This window comes from Leguminivora glycinivorella, chromosome 20 (assembly GCF_023078275.1).
Source record: "Leguminivora glycinivorella isolate SPB_JAAS2020 chromosome 20, LegGlyc_1.1, whole genome shotgun sequence".
NCBI lineage: Eukaryota > Metazoa > Arthropoda > Insecta > Lepidoptera > Tortricidae > Leguminivora > Leguminivora glycinivorella.
This window is the reverse complement of record NC_062990.1, coordinates 10,218,104-10,237,010: the sequence shown is the minus strand read 5'-3', so window position 1 is coordinate 10,237,010 and position 18,907 is coordinate 10,218,104. Positions and strand designations below refer to the sequence as shown.

At 37.6% G+C, this 18,907-nt stretch overlaps 1 protein-coding gene and 1 long non-coding RNA gene across 2 annotated transcripts in view; both read left to right on the top strand.

Annotated features, from left to right (window-relative positions):
* Positions 1 to 578: 578 nt before the first annotated feature.
* On the top strand, positions 579 to 3,952 carry LOC125237101. The gene is made up of 3 exons (XR_007178289.1): positions 579 to 795; positions 2,101 to 2,167; positions 2,819 to 3,952. It is a non-coding gene; the product is annotated as an uncharacterized LOC125237101 (long non-coding RNA).
* A 2,438-nt stretch (positions 3,953 to 6,390) lies between these two features.
* The window catches only part of LOC125236929 (heterogeneous nuclear ribonucleoprotein U-like protein 1), a 43,719-nt gene continuing 31,202 nt past the window's right edge, over positions 6,391 to 18,907 (top strand). Inside the window, exons 1-6 of the mRNA XM_048143846.1 lie at positions 6,391 to 6,520; positions 8,275 to 8,309; positions 11,808 to 12,046; positions 13,205 to 13,239; positions 14,902 to 15,029; positions 17,235 to 17,381. Of these exons, the coding sequence (XP_047999803.1) occupies positions 6,391 to 6,520; positions 8,275 to 8,309; positions 11,808 to 12,046; positions 13,205 to 13,239; positions 14,902 to 15,029; positions 17,235 to 17,381 (714 nt within the window). The remainder of the gene's footprint in view (positions 6,521 to 8,274; positions 8,310 to 11,807; positions 12,047 to 13,204; positions 13,240 to 14,901; positions 15,030 to 17,234; positions 17,382 to 18,907) is intronic.

Genomic DNA, 18,907 nt, shown 5'->3' with positions numbered 1-18,907 from the left:
ATATAATTTTATAATGACAGATGTGGATATAAATCATATGCGAGCCTTTATATTCTTCTGGTTTCGCACGTAATATAAAATTTATTATTTTCAATAACCTGTGTGTGTGATGATGATGACGGGTTCAATGTGTAATCCATTTTAAAAATATTGTGAACTTGCTGTGTTGTTTTCATCATCAATATCTTCCTTGCATTATCCCGGCTTCTTGCCGCGGTTCGTGGTTGCCTAACTAATCTCCCACAAAGTAATAAAAAGCTGGGATCCGCTTGTCAATTTATTCTTGGATATTGGCGGTTTACAAAAAGTCGCTTTCTAGTCCAACTCAGAACTGAGGCTAGGTACCCTAGGCCTTATTGAAATTGGACCAGTTTCCTCACGATGTTTATCTTCACCGGAAATCAACTGGTCCACATCAAATGTTATATCGGCCATACGGTAGCCATCTCCAAACCGGGGTTGGAACCGGCAGCCGCCGCGATTGAACGTCGCTTGCTCTTATTGCTAGGTAACTTACTGTTTTATCAAAGTAAGATTTATAATTTATATTAATAGCTTTTTTTATATTTCCAGACACTATGCACTTAAATGGCCAAAGTCTTAGTGTAGTGTATGACCCGCCACATTTAATCAAAGGAGTGAGGAATAACTTCTTGACGAAGAATATTATAATGGACGTCGAAGTGGCAAGACTTGGTGGACGTGTACCGCACGGACTGCCGCCACGCGCAAGCTCGCCTGCTGCGCAAGCTCAACGACGAGCACATACTCCCGGACAAAATCAAGAAAATGAAGGTATACCTACTTATTTTCTACATGATAAAGGACAAAGCAAACTTGTTATTTATCTCTCTTTTTTGCTATTACTTATTTCAGATTAAAGAAATAAAACGCTAAAAAGAACGATCCATTAGTATTTCTAGCTTTCACTCCATTTAATAAATCTACTCAATTACTTAAGTATGTTCACCTACATTCAATAGTATTTTATATAATCGTGATATAATACAAAGTTTTTCAATCGCGTACCATGTTTAGGCCACGAAGCTTGCTGAGTGTTCTAATAGTAGGTACGGTACGTGAGTAAAAAGCTTATTGCTATTATTTACTAGCTTATGCTCGCGTTAAATTCGAAAATTGCGGAATATTCCAGTACTACAGTCAAATTTTTCCCGAATTTATCCATTTTTATGGTTTTCTCCTCATCTAGCACATACTCTCCTACGACATCATTGTGGGATTGGGGTCCCGGTAATGTACTACAGTCAAATTTGACGTACGTTTCGTCGTTCATGAAAATGCAACGAGATTTATTCTTTAGCAACATTTTATACAACTTTCCGCACCATTTTTTGGATCGCAATTTGTTATCTGCACTTCTCTTCTGCATTTTCTGCTTCTTATAAGTCTTTATATATATATTTTTTTTATATTTTGAACGGTACCTACGCGAATGCCTACTTTTTTTACAATTTGGTGAACCGATAGATAATTTTACGATTTTAACAACTGTCTAACTTTATCCTCGACTTGAAGATTTGCCGAACCGCTTCTACGCCTAGATTTTGGTAAATCCTCAAGCTTATGATGCTCTTCAAATTTTGTAACGATTTGGAACACCGCTGATTTTGAAAAATTGTACCATATTTGCGATTTTTTGCAGAGAACACTTTCCAGTACACCATTTGTGCAAGATTACTTTGCGATCGTTCAAAGTAGTACGCTGCATCGTAAAATATAATTAACTATGGAAGAATAACTATGTAGCGATCGACGTTGATAGCTTTTCTAATGTCGTCACCGTCAACTGTTTATCAATTATTTTTAAATTACAAATTTTAAAGATGTTTTAGTGTGTCCGCTTAGTAAATTGAACAGTCCTTACACACTTTCCCATTTATAATATTAGTATGGATTTACTAGAAGCCATACTTTTTGCACGTTCGAAGGCGGTCGCATTATAATGTATATCTTCTTATATTTAATCTATGGTTTCAGAGTAAAATCAATGAAATTATATCGATCTTTTCCCCCGTTTATTCCCGTTAGACAGGACGATATAATATTTATTTATTTATATTTACTATTGTCTTGTTACAGGTGAAAAACTGTGTGCGTGTTTTCAGTCAAACCATGGCAGCAGCTTTATCCTACACAGCTTCATTTTGTGAGTATCTATCTATTTGGAATGTCTATCAATGACCATAATACTTAATTATATTTCTACTAAGCAGATTTCTTGTGACTTAGGACCAGCGCAGTTTCATTACAATGTGTAACATAATCAGAAGGAATCCTGCATAGCGGGCATTTATTTTTGTGTTTCTATTAGTACTTGAGTGATGAATACAGTATTTTATTCGTTCAAGTTACGTTGTCGCCGAGCCCTCATAATCCTAATAATCATCATATTATAACCAGCCAATTTTTGCAATTTTAAATTTGGACTTTCTTTTACTCCTATAACAGTTCAAAACTTGAATTTAATTTGTACTTGTGTAAGTACAAATTACTTAAAAGGACTTAAGAGGTTAAGCAATGAGATAAGATAGGGATAAGTACGCCTGTGTAGTAATTTACATCTCAATGTATGTTATTTTAATCTGTTTTTGTACAATAAAGAGTCACTACTGCATACATACATACAATCACGTCTGTATCCCATAAAGGGGTAGGCAGAACACACGAAACTACTAAAGTTTCAGTGCCACTCTTGGCAAATAAGGGTTGAAAGAAAACCGAACTGTGACATTGCAGTGACAGGTTGCCAGCCTCTCGCCTACGCCACAATTTAACGACGTTTGTAATATTTTTCCAGCGCACTACGCGGACGGCACGCCTGTGAACGCTACGCTGTACAAAACGGCAGAGCTGGTGGCCTTCCTCGATGACCTGTTCGACAGCATCAACGGCGCCAGCACCCACCAAAAGCATACAACGGAAAGCAATTGCGGACTGCCGTAACTGAAAACTCAAAACAACGATTTCTGGATGAAGACGATAGAATTCCGTGATATCAACGGAAAATTGACAAAAGTTCCGACGTTGAAAAATTGGTTGACAACTTTAAAAAGCTACCAAAGGCTGTGGCAGGTCATGAACGAAAAAACATCAAGATAATGCGCCCGCGGTATTTTAATTCCGACGCAATAGAATTTTTTTTCGGAAGAGTGCGGGCTTGCAACGCCAGAAATAACGACCCTCCATGCTTTTGAGTGCACTTTTAAGTCACTAATAGTGACTAATTTAATAAAAATTCACCAAAATACATTTAATTGTGAGGAAGACTGTGCTGAGGAAGTTATTAAAATTCAGTAGTTGTTTGCGCACACTGAAGAAGACAATGCAATGATCGAGGATAGTACCATATCGGTTGATTCTGCGTCTTCATCATTATCAACCTTCACCGATCGTGAAGACGGCGCAGAACAAGTAATCGTGCAAGCCACACGGGAGCGTCTGGATGTACACTCACGGGCATATACCGCGGGATGGGTCACAAGAATAGTATTAAAAATATTGAAATGATTGAATGATTGTGAGAAAGACTTAACAATGGAAGAAACGGATATCCAAAAGCGAATACAATGTAAAAAGAATAAATTGACCTATCCCTCGGAACATGCTGTGAGGTTTTTTGGGAACATTGTAGACGAATCGAATGAATATTTGGAACAATGCCCATAAAGCAAACATCAAAAAACAAATTACTCAAGTTGTACTTTCCAAATATTCATTCGATTTTGTCAAATGCGAAATGCAGCGTGTTTTAGCAGGGCAGACGTTTATATCTGTATCTCTGACATTGTCGATCTTCAACTGGTGCATTACTATAAATAAAATTTTAAAAGGTACTGATGTGTCACGACTGACCATTAAAAACTTGTCTCAAATGCAAGCACAGGCTTTCAGAAAATATAAAAAAAGGTTTAGAAATAAATGATAGTGTTTATATGTGGTGTTTTCATTTCAGAAGTTGTTTAAGTTTATCTGGAAGTATTCTGGATGAACTTAAATAGCTTTCCCCTTTGAAAGTAAACTGATCATGAAATTTGAGTAGAATTGAACTTTGAATTTCCCGCTTTCTGGTGAGCAAACAATTCAAATTTCATGATGGTTCCCGCCATTTTCTTTAAAAAAAAAAGTAAACGTCAGTATCGACATAGCACGACCACAGATACTTAACGACTAAAGTTCAAGTATGGAAGATGTTTGTCTGATACGTAGTATCTTCTTAGTAGTTTGTGATATATCCGTAGCAGACAGGCGTCCCGGACCACGATTTAAGCTAGGAACACACTACGCGGACGTCCGTAGTACGACGGCGTAGTATGTTCCTAGCTTAAAGCTAGGAACATACTACGCGGACGTCCGTCGTAAAACGACCGCGACCGCGACCTATCAGTGTGCACGGAACAAAACATCCAGAGAGCCAGATTTCGATCGGACGTCCGTGAGCTCAAGGCCACGTCCGCGTCCGTCGACCGATAGTTTGCACGGTTATGTGTATTTCCATTGTCCAGATTCCCGTCCGCGGTCGATTTACGACGGACGTCCGCGCAGTATGTTCCTAGCTTAACCGTGCAAACTATCGGTCGACGGACGTGGACGTGGCCTTGAGCGCATGGACGTCCGATCGAAATCTGGCTCGCTGGATGTTTTGTTCCGTGCACACTGATCGGTCGCGGTCGCGGACGATTTACGACGGACGTCCGCGTAGTATGTTCCTAGCTTGAAATTACACATAAAGCTAGGAACACACTACGCGGACGGGAATCTGGACAATGGAAATACACATAACCGTGCAAACTATCGGTCGACGGACGCGGACGTGGCCTTGAGCGCACGGACGTCCGATCGAAATCTGGCTCTCTGGATGTTTTGTTCCGTGCACACTGATAGGTCGCGGTCGTTTTACGACGGACGTCCGCGTAGTATGTTCCTAGCTTAACCGTGCAAACTATCGGTCGACGGACGCGGACGTGGCCTTGAGCGCACGGACGTCCGATCGAAATCTGGCTCTCTGGATGTTTTGTTCCGTGCACACTGATAGGTCGCGGTCGCGGTCGTTTTACGACGGACGTCCGCGTAGTATGTTCCTAGCTTTATTCTCGCTCTCACATATAACTGCGTCCTGTATAGACACCCGGTAGACCAACTTTGGACCGTCTCTAACATACAGCGTTGACTATTCATTAAAATAATAAGTTATAAATTATAAAATTAATATTATAACTTATAATATTAATTTTATCTACCTAAAGTAAATAATTTAGTTAAACAAAAATTTTATAAGCTCGTCTTTTCCAGGAATACCAATTTTTATAGTTTTTGAACGTATCCGAAAGGTTGTCTACCGTCCCCGCGTCCGCGTAGTATGTTCCTAGCTTGAAATTACACATAAAGCTAGGAACACACTACGCGGACGGGAATCTGGACAATGGAAATACACATAACCGTGCAAACTATCGGTCGACGGACGCGGACGTGGCCTTGAGCGCACGGACGTCCGATCGAAATCTGGCTCTCTGGATGTTTTGTTCCGTGCACACTGATAGGTCGCGGTCGCGGTCGTTTTACGACGGACGTCCGCGTAGTATGTTCCTAGCTTAACCGTGCAAACTATCGGTCGACGGACGTGGACGTGGCCTTGAGCGCATGGACGTCCGATCGAAATCTGGCTCGCTGGATGTTTTGTTCCGTGCACACTGATCGGTCGCGGTCGCGGTCGATTGAAGCTAGGAACACACTACGCGGACGTCCGTCGTAAATCGACCGCGGACGGGAATCTGGACAATGGAAATACACATAACCGTGCAAACTATCGGTCGACGGACGCGGACGTGGCCTTGAGCGCACGGACGTCCGATCGAAATCTGGCTCTCTGGATGTTTTGTTCCGTGCACACTGATAGGTCGCGGTCGCGGTCGTTTTACGACGGACGTCCGCGTAGTATGTTCCTAGCTTTATTCTCGCTCTCACATATAACTGCGTCCTGTATAGACACCCGGTAGACCAACTTTGGACCGTCTCTAACATACAGCGTTGACTATTCATTAAAATAATAAGTTATAAATTATAAAATTAATATTATAACTTATAATATTAATTTTATCTACCTAAAGTAAATAATTTAGTTAAACAAAAATTTTATAAGCTCGTCTTTTCCAGGAATACCAATTTTTATAGTTTTTGAACGTATCCGAAAGGTTGTCCACCGTCCCCGCGTTTTGCTTTTTTTCCGCGACCGCCATATTGGTTTCGGATAGCTTGGCGCTTCTTCTAGTTCCGCAAAAATTGTGGTTGAGACGAGGAATGTATATTCTTAATTGAGTTATTAGCAGAGGAAATATAATATATTGTGATAAGTGATAGTTTTTACAAATAATAATGGATCCTGCCAAGATGAAGGTCGTGGATCTCCGATCCGAGCTCGGCGCTTTGGGTCTGGATACCAAAGGCAATAAGCCGGCTTTGGTCGAAAGACTAAAGAAGGCGCTAGAAGCTAAAACCGGGAAAGGTAAATAAGTATGCTTTGTGTCTAACATATCACACTTTTATTGATTATGATAAACACAATAAAAATTCTGAAAGATCTGTGATATCATAGGCACTCTTGTTAGTAAAAGCACGTGTTATATGTATATCGTTTATTTTCAACTCGACGCGAGCATCCGCAGTTTTCTAACAAATGACGTCAGGGCTATAATTTGGCCTGAACTGCCAATCGTATTTACCAACGTAGCCATTACAACATACACCGTAATGTCATTGGAATGATTTTATTTATCGGCTTTAGATATTGCTGTAACTTAGGTTTAAACACCACTTTCAAGTTGGTACCTCATTAAGCGGCATCATTATTGACGACTCAATATGGTGTATTATCGGGTATCGGTATTTTTAATTACTTTAATCAACCTTAATTAGTTTCCCCACTTAAGCTGTGTAAACATACCTATAGAAAGTTTCATAGCTCAACTACATTCTGTTATGCGCTGGCCTGTTAATTATTTATTACTATAAGTTCTTGCAACTTTTATCTACAAACAGTACCAATACTATGTTTGGCGAGAAAGTAGATGAGATAAATAGTCAAAAACTAAACTACTGATAATATCGGGGGTTTTGTTATCAGCTATGACTGTAGTGTGGAAGCTTAGTAATATATGCACTGCTAAGAACCTGCCAGCTAAGTTAATTTTGTATTGAAAATGAGGACCTTAGCTCTGAATGTTAACAATCAGTTGGTATTTATTTTCTTATAATTGGCCCAATATGTTTATGTGAACTACAGGGTCTTGATCATATAAATTTAACTATTATTTGGTTAAATATCATGTGTTTCCATTTAGTACCCAGGGTTTGATTTATCAGCACCGGTTTCGCGGGGGCAAAAATGTACCAGTGCTAGTGATTCATTAAATATCGACTTAGTTTATCGACATCCATAAAAATAAATTTTTAACCATCATTATCACAACTAAACTAATGGCTAAGTTTGAATACGTTTAACTATGTGCAAACCTCTTTCATTTATACTTATCGCAACTATAAACAACCGATATCTGACATTGACTGTGTCAAGTCACTTTTGACAACCATTGAATCGTTGAATAATTCATCTAGTACCTACAACAATATTATTTTGCATTCCGATCAATTAAATCTACCTTTTTGTTTCTTAAGGCGTCTAAAAATGCCACGCAAGAAAAAAGATCATTCATCTTCCTGGAAACCTGACCATTCAGATATAGATGATAAAGGTACGACTTACTTTTGCAAGAAATGTAAAATTCATATGTCAAAATGTGGAAAAAATTTTGATTGTATATTATGAAAATTATATTAAATATTAAAGAAAGTTAATTCCTCAAAAAGTTTATTTTTGTGTATGTAGTTTTCTTCTTCATTCAAATTCTTAAAATTACACAACGGTTGTACGACATTTTTATCATCGATATCAAATAATAAAATTAGTTTAATGTGTCCTCCCACTATTAAACGTCAGTACAGATTTGCCCCCGCGAAACCGGTGTTTGTTTATCAGGCAACATTCAAAGTAGTTGTTTCCTAAATTATGTTTATATAAACCTAAAGAACCATTAACATTGCCATATCAGTGGCTAACCCAGTTATTACCAGATTCAATAGGCTGATAACCCAATGTCAGCAGTAGGTGTTTCAAAATAATTGATTACCACCATGAAATGGACTTCTGTTATCAATGTGATGTGATTAGTTCCACGATTTGTGTGTTTGGTGTATTTTTAGAATTAAAATATGTATTCATAAAGGAAAATTATGTGGTATGTGCTAATATGAACAAAATTAGTAAGCTTAAACAGGGAAATCCTGCCCTTCCTTGTTCTTGATACATTTTTGTAGAAAAGATTTTATGTACTAAAAAAGGTTTATCATTTGTATGGGTTCTGATTAACCACCTCTATTTCTCTCAAGTACTCTTTTCATTGTTTCTTTAACCTGTGGAGCGCCCACCCTCCTAAATTATATACTATTTATAGACACTGTGTGTCTATAGGACGCTCTACGGGTTAACAAATGAAGGATTCTCTTTACACTTTACAAATATGATTAAAATATTATCACTGAAATGGTGGATGAGGCAACAAATACGTACTATGTCCTTTTTTTCAGTAGATCAGTCAATGAATGCTCAAAAGGGGGTCTAGGTGGAATGGCCGAAAGCAGAAAGTTTCACTACGGGATGTTGTTAGGGGTAGTCAGGAGACATACATACTAAAAGTCCTCGGACTTTGGACGTGAGCTCGAAGAGGGGGGGATGAAAAAAGGTCCCATTTTTTGGTTTTTTGCTCATATTTCAAAAACTATGCGTCATACGAAATTTTGGTTTACCACACCTTGAAAGCTTATAAAATTCTCTATAACTTTGATCTAGAACCTTTTTTTCTATTCTCAACCATTATCTAGGTATGAGCACCTAAGAACTGTTAATTTTTTAAAAATCGTTTTCCCCCCCACTTTTTGCTTCATACATTGCTCCATATCTTGCAAAATATTTATCTTAGACAAAAGTTTTCTAAAAAAATCTTGTAGATCATTCAAATACCTTTCATAATATGTGTACATATGCTTCTGGGTCATGTACCGTTGAATAATTATACGACTTTAAAACGAAATAAAACAACAAATGTATGTGATAAACGTGTAAAATATGTATGTATTTCATGAACATGATTGTATTACGATGCTGTATAAATGCATTCACACAACAGGTAACAATACAATTAGCTGTACATAAAGGCCTTCTCACACCCACATCTACCACTACTACAATCTGTGGTGCACCGGCAAAATATTGACTTCAGTATTTCTTCCGGAGCAGCTGGTACTTTGGTTTGCACAGGAATCAGTAAGTTGCTTTCGTTCCGTGCCATCCCCATTCATCATCCTCCTTGCGTTATCCCGGCATTTGCCACGGCTCATGGGAGCCTGGGGTCCACTTTGACAACTAATCCCAAGATTTGGCGTAAGCACTAGTTTTACGAAAGCGACTGCCTTCTTACTTTCCAACCCGAAGGGTAACTAGGACTTATTGGAATTAGTCCGGTTTCCTCACGATGTTTTCCTTCACCGAAAAGCGACTGGCAAAATATCAAATGACATTTCGCACATAAGTTCAGAAAAAAGTCATTAGTATATTAGCGAGGGAGGTAAAAAATGTATGGAATACTAATACAACTAACTAACTTAGTTTCAGAGGTAAAAACTGCAAATAACTACAATTATGTCCTAACTCTTAAAAGTTTTCTACTACTATTCTACTTTAAATCAAATTTTAACGTAAAAAAAAGGTTTTTACTTGACGAATACTGGACCAAGTGCGCTAAAATACTCGTACTCTTAGATCTAGAAATCAAGTACTCTTAGATCATAAACTGTTATAAATTAGAAATTCTCATGAATGCAGAAATAACCTCATTGATTTCGTTAAAACAAATCCGAATTTTTATGTTATTACGTGAACAAATATGTTAGTTATGTTACTTTGTACCTTTGAACGGCTCTCCTCTGTAAAATCATGAGTTTACACTTGCCTTAGTATCCTTAGGAGGTATGGATATATATAACTTACACGTGTTTTAATTTACTCGCTGCCTCTTTGGGCGGGATGATACTAATCGGTCTTCTTTGTTTGTTTGAAATGCTGTCGGTCTCACACCTTACTACTGTCAACACTGCAATTCTCTATTATAACCTTGTGTGTTACTGTGTTTGTTGTCCCAAATAAATCAAACAAATTGAAACTGTTTCTTCCATGTCATCTGGATCAGATGTGACAACTGTATCTTAGACAATATCCTCCCCGCCGTTATCATCAGTGTCTTCCTCTATCCTGGGGGTGTCGTTGACTTTCGATCCGGAGGTTGCGGGTTCGAACCCGGCTCGTACCAATGACTTTTTTCTGAACTTATGTGCGAAATGTCGTTTGAAATTTGCCAGTCGCTTTTCGGTGAAGGAAAACATCTTGAGGAAACCGGACTAATTCCAATGAGTTTTAGTTACCCTTCGGGTTGGAAAGTCAGATGGCAGTCGCTTTCGTAAAACTAGTGCCTACGCCAAATCTTGGGATTAGTTGTCAAAGTGAACCCCAGGCTCCTATGAGCCGTGGCAAATGCCGGGATAACGCAAGGAGGATGATGAATGGGGATGGGCACGGAACGAAAGCAACTTACTGATTCCTGTGCAAACCAAAGTACCAGCTGCTCCGGAAGAAATACTGAAGTTAATATTTTGCCGGTGCACTACAGATTGTAGTAGTGGTAGATGTGGGTGTGAGAAGGCCTTTATGTACAGCTAATTGTATTGTTACCTGTTGTGTGAATGCATCGTAATACAATCATGTTCATGAAATACATACATATTTTACACGTTTATCACATACATTTGTTGTTTTATTTCGTTTTAAAGTCGTATAATTATTCAACGGTACATGACCCAGAAGCATATGTACACATATTATGAAAGGTATTTGAATGATTTACAAGATTTTTCAAGAAAACTTTTGTCTAAGATAAATATTTTTCAAGATATGGAGCAATGTATGAAGCAAAAAGTGGGGGGAAAACGATTTTTAAAAAATTAACAGTTTTTAGGAGCTCATACCTAGATAATAGTTGAGAATAGAAAAAAGTTTCTAGATCAAAGTTATAGAGAATTTTATAAGCTTTCAAAGTGTAGTAAACCAAAATTTAGTATGACGCAAAGTTTTTGAAATATGAGCAAAAAACCAAAAAATGGGACCTTTTTTCATCCCCCTCTTCGAGCTCACGTCCAAAGTCCGAGGACTTTTAGTATGTATGTCTCCTGACTACCCCTAACAACATCCCGTAGTGAAACTTTCTGCTTTCGGCCATTCCATCTAGGATCGTTCGTTGACCAAGCTATCGTGCCACTGTAGAACTATGTCATAGTGACGTATACATCAGATTGTAAGAAATCTCTTATTGCTTATCATTTTGACATGGTTGTAGAGTGGCCTAGGGTTCCAATTGGTTGACTATACATACCTGTACAGCGTCAAATACTTTGTGACGGCCAAAGCGCCAAATATATCGTAGCACACCTTTGTCAGCATAATAATGAAGATCTGTTCGGTATATTTGGCGATTTGGCCGTCACAATGTATTTGACGCTGACTGTACACAATTACTGTATGATAAAATTTTGCAGTTTATGTGTTTCACTGACCTTCTAAACAATACATTTGATAACAGTAATATATCCCGTACATATATAATAAACAAAAAATCTTCTTTTCACAGGTAGCTCGAGTTGAGACTCCAGAACCAATTGTCGAAGAGCCAAAGCCTGAAGAACCGGAGGCTGAACCTGAACCTCAGCTTGAATCCTCTCCGGAACCATCTCCAGAGCCTTCTCCGGAGCCTGAGCCGAAACAGCCGGCTCCCGTGCCCGTACCTGCACCTGAGCCAGAGCCGGAGAAAGTGCAACCGGAGGAGAAGCCTCAAATTGAGGACTCGGAGATGTACAGCATTGATGACGGGTAAGTGACTGGACTGGTGGCGAATGAGTGCTAAGAAGACCTGCTAGGGATTAACACAGGCACCTATTATTAGGACTGCAGAAAACCGTCACTGATGCGCACAGAAACGACCCGATGTGGTTGCAACTGTCAGCCATGAAGAATCGAGGAAGAAGTTAGTGACTGGTCAGAAAATGCTGGTTTAAGTAAACACATCATAATGTATGAGTAGCATAATTAAACTCGTAAAGTCACCGTCAATAGAATTTGTGAACAATGTAAACAAAATTTGTAATCAAAATGTCTTTAATTTCCATTCTCACATCAGTGGGTCGATTTTTGAGTGTCACGCGTTCGAATTCAGAAAATTGACACTGAAAATAATAAGCAAGTCACCGTTTTCAACCGGTATTTTAGTGACGATATCCCGTATGTGAGATTCAAAAATCGCCCTCCTGATACTGGCTAAATCCATGTGTTATTTAATCAATTAATATCACATTATGATCTTCAACCTTTAAAATAATGAAATTGTGTTAGAAGATTGATATTTTATAGAATGGTTTGTTTATATTGTTGTCAATTTCTATTGATGGCGATTTTATCTATAAAATTGTGACAGATGTGGTAGATTATGCCAATCACGAATTGGGTTATATAGCCACAAGCAGCGATCACAGATACTGCTTAATTTATCTGTACAGATAAAGTAAAAAAAAAATATATTTTCCCCTCACTAGCTCGGAAACACGTGTTTTGTCCTTTAATACCAGCGGGTAAAAACGCATTTTATCCACTAGTGTGTAAAGTAATTTGACCTTGAATAAAGTCAAATTAACTGCTTTAAAATTGATAAAAGTAGGTGAATCTAGTAATAAAGATGATTTACCACCTGTGGAACTACTGGAAGCAGTGATAAACGCATTTTTTGCGTTGTAGTTTCCTCGCTATAGTGAGGGGAAAAGTTTTGTGTTACACTCGGGTGCAAATGTATTTTACTTCTCGTGTGTTAAAAAACTCGCAAGTTCAGGATTCTATTCTCGAACCACTCGCTTCGCTCGTGGTTCAACTATAGAATCCTTTCACTTGCTCGTTTTTCAATTCCACACTCGGCGTTAAAATACAACTTTGCCCCCTTGTATAACAAATAACTATTACTTATTTGTTTGTTACTTTCAGGAGCCAGTCACCAGTGCCTCAAGCAAAATCTGAAGGTAAGAATAATTATTTTTCCCCTTACTAGCTCGGAAACACGTGTTTTGTCCTTTAATACCAGCGGGTAAAAACGCATTTTATCCACTAGTGGGTAAAGTAATTTGACCTTGAATAAAGTCAAATTCAGTTAATTTGACTTAATTGAAATTGATAAAAGTAGGTGAAGTTAGTAATAAAGATGATTTACCACCTGTGGAACTACTGGAAGCAGTGATAAACGTATTTTTTGCGTTGTAGTTTCCTCGCTATAGTGAAGGGAAAAGTTTTGTGTTACACTCGGGTGCAAATGTATTTTACTTCTCGTGTATTAAAAAACTCGCAAGTTCAGGATTCTATTCTCGAACCACTCGCTTCGTTCGTGGTTCAACTATAGAATCCTTTCACTTGCTCGTTTTTCAATTCCACACTCGGCGTTAAAATACAACTTTGCCCCTTTGTATAACAAATAACTATTTATACTAGGTCGAAACAAAAACCTCTTTGATACATTGATACTGATAATATTGGTTAGTTCATACGAATTTTCGATCGATACAGTTTAGTAGTCCCAACGAAAGCAAACGATAGCAACGAACAAAAACCGGCCAAGAGCGTGTCGGGCCACGCTCAGTGTAGGGTTCCGTAGTTTTCCGTATTTTTCTCAAAAACTACTGAACCTATCAAGTTCAAAACAATTTTCCTAGAAAGTCTTTTTAAAGTTCTACTTTTGTGATTTTTTTCATATTTTTTAAACATATGGTTCAAAAGTTAGAGGGGGGGGACGCACTTTTTTTTCCTTTAAGAGCGATTATTTCCGAAAATATGAATATTATCAAAAAACGATCTTAGTAAACCCTTGTTCATTTTTAAATACCTATCCAACAATATATCACACGTTGGGGTTGGAATAAAAAAAAAATGTTAGCCCCCACTTTACATGTAGGGGGGGTACCCTAATAAAACATTTTTTTCCATTTTTTATTTTTGCACTTTGTTGGCGTGATTGATATACATATTGGCACCAAATTTCAGCTTTCTAGTGCTAACGGTTACTGAGATTATCCGCGGACGGACGGACGGACGGACGGACGGACGGACGGACAGACAGACATGGCGAAACTATAAGGGTTCCTAGTTGACTACGGAACCCTAAAAAATGGTAAAAAAAGATAATTTCTTTCCTATAAATAAAAGAGACGCAATGATAGCGTAAGTGAGTTATAGTTCGCCGCTGAACGATGAACTATAAATTGCTCGCTCTCTAGCGATTATTTTTTGTTCGTTTCTATAGCTGATAGCTTATAGCTTACTAGTTTTTGGTGGGTATTTTCATGATTAGGGGTCCATAAAATCAAAGATGTATTTTTTTTGTACATACACATACATACATACAATCACGCCTGTATCCCATAAAGGGGTAACACAGAACGCATGACACTACTAAAGCTTCAGTGCCACTCTTGGTAAATATGGGGTTGAAAGCAAACGAAACTGTGGCATTGCAGTGACAGGTTCATGCCAGCCTCTCGCCTACGCCACAATTTAACCCATATCCCATAGTCGCCTTTTACGACACCCACGGGAAGAAAGGGGGTGGTGAAATTCTTAACCCGTCACCACACAGGTTACAATAATATAAAAAAAATGCTTTACACTGTAATTAAAACCACTACTTTTTTTAGAACCAATGGAGGAAGACACTGATAAGAAGAAACCTGCAAATGATGCAGAACAGAAGGCAGAGAAGATGGAAGAAGATGGGGACAAACCAGAGGGAGAAGATAAGAAGGTTGATGGCGAAGACAGTGAGGTATGTCATAAATAATAGGCTACTTTCCTCCTAGACAAATCAGCTTCTTTTCAAGAATTGAAGATTTTGAACGACTTGCTAATATGGAATTAATATGAAATCGAATTGAGTGACGTCAATAACTTCTCTCCCTGTTTTTCTTATAATTATCTGTTGCTTTATTTCGTGCATGGTATAATAGTACATTACGATACAAGTGCGTAAAAAAGGAAGTTCGAAACGAGTGGCGATAAATTAAAACACGACCGAAGGGAGTGTTGTAAATCGACACGAGTTACGAATTTCCTTTTCGCACGTGTATCGTACGACGTTTTTCAGTACAGATGAGCCTCCGAAGTTTCGACCTGGCATATAATGAACCACTTCTCGCACTAGTGCGTAAAAAAACACCATCTGTACTGAAATAGTACATTTCGATACAAGTGCGTAAAAGAGGAAGTTCGAAACGAGTGGCGATAAATTAAAACACGACCGAAGGGAGTGTTTTAAATCGACACGAGTTACGAATTTCCTTTTCGCACGTGTATCGAACGACGTTTTTCAGTACAGATGGCCCTCGGAAGTTTCGACCTGACATATAATGAACCACTTCTCGCACTAGTGCGTAAAAAAAATACCATCTGTACTGAAAACAAGTTGCCTATAGCCATACAAATAATAGCCACTATGGAACTGGTCCCACAAGAAGCGAGTAGCGACGAGCTATCGGCAATAAAAACGAACAAAGATAGTCGCTCCCGTGTAAAGAAAAGAGACGCGATGATATCGCGACCGTTCATCACCGAGCGATGAACAAATAGCTCGCTCTCTCTTTTTTCTACTCGTCGACTTTAATCTGTCAATTAGGACACAGATTATTAATAAGTGCTGACTTTTCGGTGTTGGATAGTCTTTGGCACTTAGTCAACTATAATATTTCATTACACTTCACTTTAGTTAACTGAAAAAAATTCAAAAATGGAACTTCATACAAGTTCTATACTAATTTGCGATACCTGGCAATTTTTCCTGCATCTGAAACACATTTTTTTATCTGTCGCGTTATCGACCAATCACAGACGGTTATTACAAACAATTGGTTGTCAAGTAATTCGATGTTGATACAACGGTGAAGTACGCCATTAACATTAATTTTAACTTGAATGATGATATTTTTCGTCCATTGATGACGAAGATGATGACTCATATCATAGAAAAAGTATTGTATACAATACTGATATAATTAAGCTTTTCACTCTCGTATCGTACTATTAAGCCACTCAGCAAGCTTCGTGGCCTAATGGCTTCATGGTACTCGACTGAAAAGATTTGTATTATATCACGATTATATAATAGTACATAACGATACAAGTGCGTAAAAAAGGAAGTGTTACGAATTTCCTTTTCGCACGTGTATCGTACGACGTTTTTCAGTACAGATGAGCCTCCGAAGTTTCGACCTGGCATATAATGAACCACTTCTCGCACTAGTGCGTAAAAAAAACACCATCTGTACTGAAAAATACTCATACTCATACTCATATTTATTAATAATATCAATTACAGGTCAAGCTTACATATTATAATTACAATCACAGAACAATTCGTAAATTTATATAGGTATACATTTATTTATTTTATTAATTAGATTACATATTATACATTCATATATAATACTATTATTTACACAGGAGCGACTATCTTGCGTTCTTTTTTATCGCAGATAGCTTCATCCCTTTACTCGCTTCTGGTAGTACCAGTGCCTTAAGACTATTGATCAGTTAATCACTGTGTTGATTCAATTGAAGATTATTAGTCCAGTCCATTAATAGGCCAGTTTCCTATACTTAAAATATTTTATGCAGTGCACGAAATAAAGCACCACATAATTAGAAGAAGTCTATGGACAGTTTTTATGTTTAAGTATAATTTCTATTTAAAAAGTCAAAGAGAAAGATATAAAGTAAATGAATTGACCGTGACGTCACTCCTCAGTATTTCATAGTAGTTCCATATTAGCGTATCGTTTTGACAGTTTTTAAAAAGAAGCTGATTTGACTAGTAGGAAACTAGCCTATTATTTTTTATTCTCCATGTTTGACTAGGTATCTTTGTTTTGTGACATATTTTGATCTAAAAAAATGCTAACTTGCCTTGCTAGGAAACCTCAAGTACACAGCTTAAGTATGTCAGTGTGGAGTCAATTTTTTTAATAAATTTTATCAGGAGGCGAAAGATCGACAACAAGAGTTGACCGAAGAAGAGGAGTGGAAACAACTGAACGAGCGTCTTCAGCAGAAAGAGAAGGAACGTGTAGAGCGAGAGAAGAAACAGGCTGAGGAGGACGCTAAGCGTCTTGAGGAGCTTAGCAAGGTATGGTGTCCCTTTATAACCCAATGTGAATCCCACATGACAAAGATAGATTTTTTTAGTGATGTTTGTTCAAAATGTTGAAAATCGTCAAAAACTTAACAAGTACGTACTTAGTCTGTTTACTGAAAGCTGTTTTAAAATAAGGTTCCTCCGATATTTCCACATAAAGTCGTATAATAAAAGTCCTTTCATAAGGAACCTTTAGGTATGTAAAGCCAAATCCGAACGTTGGAGCCGTTCCTTATCCACAATATTATGCTGGCTTCGTGCACGCATCAATATTGCTGTAATACATGCGACCAGCATGTGCATTCGAGGCACACGCCACCACTTCAAGGCCATCACCACCATGGCTATACATAGATTCAAAAATAATATTTTATAGATATATTATATACCTGCTATTTCTGTATAATTTGGTCCTATAATAAAAGTTATTCCTCCTGGTTTTTATATAACCACTTGACAGTCCAGCCCGCGCGACCATATTCCGGTCAACCGTCCGGGTTTTTAAGCGACGCGCGCAGCGTGCTGCGCATTCACAACTTTTTACAAAAACGTCTGTATCTTCTAAACTACACAAGGTATAGTTCAAAAAAAAAATACTTCGGTATAAATGAACGTACAGTACTTGAAATAAAATTATAGTGATAGTAAAATATGTATGATTATATACTATAAATCAAGGTTAAACTTATGTAATCGAAAAAAAAATGAAGAAATTTTTTATTTGACTATTACTTAAATTACAGGAAATTTTGAGCGATGACCCCCTTTTTTTATTACGTATTAGAGAAATATACTATTTTACCTTTATAATGATATCACAACCAACACATACAGTTCTCATGAAGATATCCAAAAAAAATTAAACAAATTCAAAATCAAACACAAACACGCGGAGTTTGACAAGGCACTGCCGAATTTATTTTTTCATTCACTAAGTAACGAGCGTACACTGCCATCTATACTTTTTGTAGCAAACTATGTAGTTAGGCTACGTTATTGTATCAAGAGAATAAGTAAATAATGCCGCAATATTTCGCTAGATGTCACTTTAATCAACTGTGTCTCCATCCCCTCTTTTGGATAGTAAGGTATCGTAGGACTGTCTACCGGAATTTTTTTTTGGATACTATGCTATCGTAGGACTGTCAAGTGGATAAAGCCAAATAGAAGTTATTAGGTCTAGTTTTGTAGATTATGATGCTAAAACCACAATGAACCAAGGCTATGCTTATTTGTTATATTGTATGCACCATCATATTAAGTCTAAGCATGATTATAATTTGGATGTGTCCAAATAAAGATTCTAAAATAAAATGGACACTGAAACGCATAGAGACTCTTTCGATATAAATATGTATTGAATGGGAAATGTAGCCAAGAACATTAATTTGTTACTTGCACACCTGGGACAAAAGTTTTAACATTAGCATAATTAACACTTGTTCCAATATCAACAAATTATTCTACACGGAGGTGCATAGGTATTTCCTATATAGAAGTATACTTACACGATAAAT